We start from the raw sequence: 6,548 nt of genomic DNA on the forward strand, positions 1-6,548 counted from the left end.
GCTTGCTAGGTGGCCAGGGAGATAAACAGATGTGGAGAATGTGCAGTCTCTTCCTCCGTGTAATGTAACCCATCACTTCTTTTTTTTACTCACTCTGTCGCCCAGGCTGGACTGCAGTGGTGTGATCTTGGCTGACTGCAACCTCCACCTCCAGATTCAAGGGATTCTCCTGCCTCAGACTCCCGAGTACCTGGGATTACAGGTGCCTGCCACCACACCTGGCTAATTTTTGTATTTTTAGGAGAGATGGGGTTTCACCATGTTGGCCAGGCTGGTCTTGAACTCCTGACCTCAAGTGATCCACCCCCCTGAGCCTCCTAAAGTGCTGGGATTGCAGGTATGAGCCACCGTGCCCAACCGATTAGCCAATCACTTCCGTTGTTGCCCTGACATCTGGCGGATGATTTGTTCACCTAGCCAGGATCTCAGGGCAGAGCAAGGGACTCCCCAACAGCCTGGTTTTAAGGTTTTACCTTCTGATCTTGTTTGTCTCTTCAGATATCAAGTTAGCTAATCTTTTTGCTAACCTCCTGGTTCACATTTTTGGAAGCGTTTCTCTGAATGTTATAATTTCTAGGGGAATAAAGTCAGGAAGAGGAGGCAAAATTCAAACGAAGCCACGGCACAGCAAGTGCTTTTAGTGTTCGATTGGCGGGCAGCCAGGGTTCTCTGAACTCACTCATCCAAAAGGCCACGTTCCAGTTGGTAGTTTTCCCTCTGCTGTTCATTCTTTTTAGTTTCCCCTTTAAGACTTTTCTGATAGGAAAATTTTCTGTGGAAGAGATTGTCAGGGGCTTGATGTTGGTGAAGTGTGTGGCCAGACCTTTCTCAGACGTGGTGTGGTTTGAAGGCACTAAATGCATTCTTGCACAAGGGTGCCTCCTGGTCCCATGATCTAGAGCACGCACTTGAAAGGCCAACCACACACCCATCTTTCCTTGGGTCCCTGTCAGTCATTTGGGGGGGAGTGGGTTAAAGTTGTGACTTGCTAACACCCTGGGTGGTTAATTTGCCTCAACACAGAATTACACACAAAAAGCCCTGCACTGCACTGTGGGACCATCTCGGAGGGAGGCTGCTGGGACATGTGCTGGCATCACAGCAGGTGGGCAGGCTGTGAGGAGGGCTGTTCCCCACAGGCGCCCTGCTCCCAGGAGCAGGACAGGCTCTTTGCTGTGACTGAGGAGTCCTGAGGGCTGATGGGGGAAGAGATACACCATCCCCCCCGATTCCTGACTCTACCCTGCCCCAGGACCCTTGGCCGCCCGGGGTAAGGGCCACTGTTCTTTCATATCCTACCCCCAGCCTCCCAGTGCACCGCTCCCCTCTGCTGAGACCTGAACTCCCTTTCATCTGGGACAAGTTCTCTCATTCAATGTGAGAGCCATGACTTAGAGGGCTAATACCCAATGGACAGGGCATGCAGTCAAGATAGCTCACCATAATGAAACAGAACAGCAGGAGGAAGTTCCTTGTGGGGAGGAGCAGGAAGCAAAGGTCACAGCACTGTGGGGCTGGGGTGAGGGAGAGGGGGCCAAAGCATATCCCCAAACTAAACAGCCTGCTCAGTGTTTTGTGTGGCACCAGTTTCTTTACCGTAAGCTCTAGTCTGGCCAGGCACAGTGGCTCACACCTATAACTGCAGCACTTTGGGAGGCCAAGGCAGGTGGATCACTTGAGACCAGGAGTTCAAGACCAGCCTGGCCAACATGGTGAAAATGCATCTCCACTAGAAATACAAAAATTGGGTGCCCAGCCCAGTTTTTGTGTTTCTAGTCAAGACCAGCCTGACAAAGATGGAGGTCGAGGCGGGGGATCACGAGGTCCGTATGATGGGATATAAACTATGTATGTGAGAGCAAGCTTAGCAGAAAGTGAAGCAATTAAATCTTTTTTTTTGAGACGGGGTTTCGCTCTTGTTACCCAGGCTGGAGTGCAATGGCGCGATCTCGGCTCACTGCAACCTCCGCCTCCTGGGTTCAGGCAATTCTCCTGCCCCAGCCTCCTGAGTCGCTGGGATTACAGGCACGCGCCACCATGCCCAGCTAATTTTTTGTATTTTTAGTAGAGACGGGGTTTCACCATGTTGACCAGGATGGTCTCGATCTCTTGACCTCGTGATCCACCCGCCTCAGCCTCCCACAGTGCTGGGATTACAGGCTTGAGCCACCGCGCCTGGCCTGAAATTAAATCTTAATCAATGGGGAAGATTTATAAGGAGCAGAGGTTTTTTCTTATTGTCGTTTTTGGGTTTTCTTTGAGACGGAGTCTTACTCTGTCGCCCAGGATGGAGAGCGGTGGCATGATCTCAGCTCACTGCAACCTCTACCTTCTGGGTTCAAGCGATTCTCCTGCCTCAGCCTCCTCAGTAGCTGGAATTACAGGCATGCGCCACCACGCCCAGCTAATTTTTGTATTTTTAGTAGAGACAGGGTTTCATCATGTTGGCCAGGCTGGTCTCAAACTCCTGACCTCGTGATCCACCCGCTTCGACCTCCCAAAGTGCTGGGATTACAGGCGTGAGCCACCCTGCCTAGCACCCAGCAAGGAGTAGAGTTTTTAAGCAAGTTCCTTGGCTCTCACTGGTCGAACCCTGGGAGGTGACGGTTTCTGTCACCTGTTGCCCCCACCCATCACATGCTGCTGGAGTTCTGCTACCCCACGCCGCCAGCAGCAGAGCTGCCATGACTCTGTCTCTCTGTTCTAGGATGCTATCCTTTCCCTGCACACTGGCTTGCTCACAGACTTGCTCCCGGATTCTAGGGCTGAGCCTTGGGACTGCAGCCCTGTTCGCTGCTGGGGCCAACATGGCACTCCTCTTTCCTAACTGGGATGTGACCTACCTGTTGAGGGGCCTCGTTGGCAGGCATGCCATGCTGGGAACTGGGCTCTGGGGAGGAGGCCTCATGGTAAGTGCCTGGGGTTCCCTAAATGTGAACTCCCAGAGTTCCCCGGGGGTGGAGCAGGAAGGTGGCACGGGAAGTGTTTTGCTTCCTTACAAGAAAAGTTTATTCTAACAAGCTGGTCTTGGGTCTGTAGAGGCTCTCAGAGACAGGACCAGGAAGGTCGGTGGGGGGAGGGTCAGCATCCACGGTGTTAGATCAGGCTAGTCATCGAAACTTGGGTCCCCGGAGTTCATGTGATGTGCCCAGCCACTCTATTTCAACAGCTGTGGGCAGCAGTCAGAAACAGCTGGAAAAGTAAATTTCCCAGTCTCAACATTCTCCTCTCTCCTCCAGGTACTCGCTGCAGCTGTCCTCATCTCGACGGGCTGGAGATACGGCTGCTTCAGGAAGAGTGGGCTCTGTCGAAGCGTAAGCACCAGATTCCACTTCCTAGCGCCGGGAATGTCTCCACTTCTACTACTCGAGAGGCAGAGTGGTAAAGAGGCGATTTTGGTCTTGGGGCTTGAAGTCAGGTCCTGACTGTGACCCTCAATAATGCTAATTTCTTGGGCAAGGTTGCTTAATCTTTTCAGTTTCAGGTCTTCATCTGTAGCCTGGGAGCTGAAGTCAAGGGAGCAGTGCTCAGTGAACCACAGATGCCTGCGGCAGTGTGAGGAACTGTTATATTCTTAGCCTACTGGACACATGGACACGAGTTATGACACTAATCATGTGTCATTGACGGAAATTTTCCTAGTTATTTTAACTAAGATTTTCTTAGAAAAGTTTTCCAGAGATCATCTAATCACTAGATTCTAATCTAACCCCACCATTTTACAGATAATGAAACTGAGGCCCAGAATAAATTTATACTTTATGAATTACAGCAGCAACTGTATAAACTTGAAAGAGCTCAGTATGTGTGTGTGACACACACGATCGGTCTCAGACATGAACCTGTGGCCTTACGGTAACTCCATAGCCTGCTCTGATATCTGCAGCCCACATGCTGGGAAGCCTGCTGACTCAGAGTTACATGTTAAAAATTAAATATAGGCTGCGTGGTGGCTCACGCCTGTAATCCCACCACTTTGAGAGCCTGAGGTGGGCGGATCACCTGAGGTCAGGAGTTTGAGACCAGCCTGGCCAACATGCTGAAACCCATCTCTACTAAAAATACAAAAATTAGCTGGGCATGGTAGTGTGCACCTGTAATCCCAGCTACTTGGGAGGCTGATGCAGGAGAATCACTTGAACCCAGGAGGCAGAAGTTGCAGTGAGCCAAGATTGCGCTACTGTACTCCAGCCTGGGTGACAGAGTGAGACTCAGTCTCAAAAATAAAATAAAAATAAAAAAAAATAAACAATTTCATTCGCTGTCTGTTCTGTCACCTCTGGCTTTTCTTGAGGCAAGTAGTTCTCACACTTGAATGTGCATCAGAATTGCCTGGAGGGCTTGCTAGAGCAGGATTGCTGGGCTCCATCCCTAGACTTTCTGGTTCAGGAGTGGATGGAGTAGGAGGCTTTGCATGTCTAAGAAGTTCTCAGGTGATGGGACAGCTGGGCCAGGGACCCCATTTTGGTGACCCCTGCCCTAGGCTTACTAATGCACCTTGAATCTTTCAACTCAGAGTCCAAACTTACTACCTACCTTTCTCTGATCCTCCCCAAACTCCAGACCAGCTTGACAGCAGTGGGAAAATGACTCTATGACTCTGCAGAAAAACACTAGATGTTATTCAGATTTTTAAAATATACATTTTTGGAGGTGGGAGAAAAAAAATCCAGAACCCTAAGAAATAAGCCACTGTGGAAGCAGGCTAGAAACCTGCCAAGGAAGGAAAAACAGTTACTTTCCGGAGGGCAGCAAGAGTTCAGACTGACCACCAAGGGAGCTCTTGGTGGAGGGACACAGTGACAGAAGTGGAGTCATTTCAGAGTTTTGCTGCGGCTTCTGTCTCTTTCTCTCCCTCCCACTTCTCTCCTTCCCTTCCTTCCCTCCCTTCCTTCCTTTTATAATTGATTTGAAAAAGAGAAGAATCAGAGTTGGGGGGCTGGAACTTTTGAAAATGCAGCTTTTCCTTAGAAGAGTCGGAGGTGGGCCTGTGACAATGAACCTGCCTCTGTAACTCAGAGGCTGATGGCTGCGATCTGCACACAGCTTTGCTGGGCCGCTCCTCGCAACTCGTGGGGCCAGAGCCAAGTGCCTGCGTTTCTCCTTCTCAGTGCTTTCTCTCCCAGCCCTTCCTGGCTTGACCTAGAAGCCCTCACTGGCCTCCCCACCTTGGGTTATGCTTGAAAGGGGGTGCCATGGAAAGAACCCCCCCCCGTGACAGGACGGAAGTTAGAGCTGTGCAGATCACCCCACAGGCTCCTCAGCGGCAACCCCGTCCATCTCAGCTCGCCATCTCCCTCTCTCCGCAGGTGTTCGCTGGTCTGCTGTCAAGTGGCCTGGCTTTACTTGGAGCCCTGATTTGCTTTGTCACTTCTGGAGTTGCTCTGAAGGATGGTCCTTTTTGCATGTTTGATGTCTCATCCTTCAATCAGACACAAGCTTGGAAATATGGTTACCCATTCGAAGACCTGCACAGTAGGTAAATGGACAGAGGCCTGAATTTGCAGTCTTTTCAAAGAGAGAGGGAGAGAAGCAGAAAGACACACAGGTGAACTACAGGCTCCTTTGGGTCACACATTCTAGCATCTTGCTTCTCTGATGCTCAGAAAATTGCAAACGCAGCAGTAACGGTCACCCTCAGGGGCCCAGTCCTCTGACCCGGTCAGGGGAGGCCCCAGTCCTCTGACCCGGTCAGGGGAGCCCCAGTTTGCTACTGGTGTTGCCTGTTTGGCTTCCTTGTCGCCCATTCCCTGGTCTCCTTATTTCTTGGGATAGCAATTATCTGTATGACCGTTCGCTCTGGAACTCCGTCTGCCTGGAACCCTCTAAAGCTGTTTTCTGGCATGTGGCCTTCTTCTCCACCCTTCTGTGCGTCAGCCTGCTCCAGCTTCTTCTGGTGGTCGTTCACGTCATCAACAGCTTCCTGGGCCTTTTCTGCAGCCTCTGCGAGAAGTGACAGGCAGTATCTTCACGTTCAAGCATGGGTGTTTTCATCATGGGCTGCCTTGAGTCCTTTCTACAAGGAGTGGGTACGAATTACCAACAAACTCCCCCTTTAGGCATCTCTGGAATAATGATAACAAAATTCACTGCATGTAGGTTGAATAATAAAATGCATTTTAAATCACGTTGTGAACTTCCAGGTGATGCATGGATAGGATAAATAATTAAGTCATTATAAATGTGTAAGAATTTATAGTCCATAAAATGTCCTCCAGCGTGGTCTCATTTCTGCTTCTTGACAATCCCATATCCTGGCCATTCGTTACACATAGAGAAGCGGGGGCTGGCAGAGGATAGCAGGTTTCTACATGAAAGCACACAGTGAAGTTAAGACGAAGTCAGCAGCCGACCCCCAGCTCCCTTTTTGTTGTTTTTGTTGAGACAGGGTCTAACTCTGTCCCTCTGGCTGGAGTACAGTGGCACCATCACAGCTTACCGTAACCTAAAGCTGATGCGCTCAAGTGATCTTCTCGCCTTAGCCCCTGAGTAGCTGGGACTACAGGCACACACCACACCTGGCTAATTTTTGTAGAAATGGGGTCTCA

General features: G+C 50.4%; 1 protein-coding gene across 2 annotated transcripts; it reads left to right on the forward strand.

The window, feature by feature from the left end:
* The first annotated feature begins 2,707 nt into the window (after positions 1-2,707).
* Positions 2,708-6,219, forward strand: TM4SF19 (transmembrane 4 L six family member 19). Of its 2 annotated transcripts, none has more exons than XM_017540989.2 (4): positions 2,708-2,909; positions 3,240-3,314; positions 5,310-5,479; positions 5,776-6,219. In XM_017540989.2, exons 1-4 carry the CDS (start codon positions 2,709-2,711, stop codon positions 5,954-5,956), a joined length of 627 nt encoding a protein of 208 aa, XP_017396478.1. In that variant the 5' UTR covers position 2,708; the 3' UTR covers positions 5,957-6,219. The 2 variants fall into 2 exon arrangements, with proteins under 2 accessions (XP_017396478.1, XP_037598850.1); XM_037742922.1 differs by having other exon boundaries at positions 2,709-2,909; positions 5,310-5,475; positions 5,776-6,059.
* The last annotated feature ends 329 nt before the right edge of the window (positions 6,220-6,548 follow it).

This window comes from Cebus imitator, unplaced genomic scaffold (assembly GCF_001604975.1).
Source record: "Cebus imitator isolate Cc_AM_T3 unplaced genomic scaffold, Cebus_imitator-1.0 Scaffold129, whole genome shotgun sequence".
Classification (NCBI taxonomy): Eukaryota; Metazoa; Chordata; class Mammalia; order Primates; family Cebidae; genus Cebus; species Cebus imitator.

Bases quoted from the DNA above. Each gene is read 5' to 3' on its own strand.
- TM4SF19 (XM_037742922.1), top strand. From the start codon at position 2,709: ATGCTATCCTTTCCCTGCACACTGGCTTGCTCACAGACTTGCTCCCGG. The intron at 3,315-5,309 runs GTAAGCACCAGA...CTCTCTCCGCAG, and splicing joins AGAGTGGGCTCTGTCGAAGC to GTGTTCGCTGGTCTGCTGTC. The intron at 5,476-5,775 runs GTAGGTAAATGG...TTCTTGGGATAG, and splicing joins CCCATTCGAAGACCTGCACA to CAATTATCTGTATGACCGTT.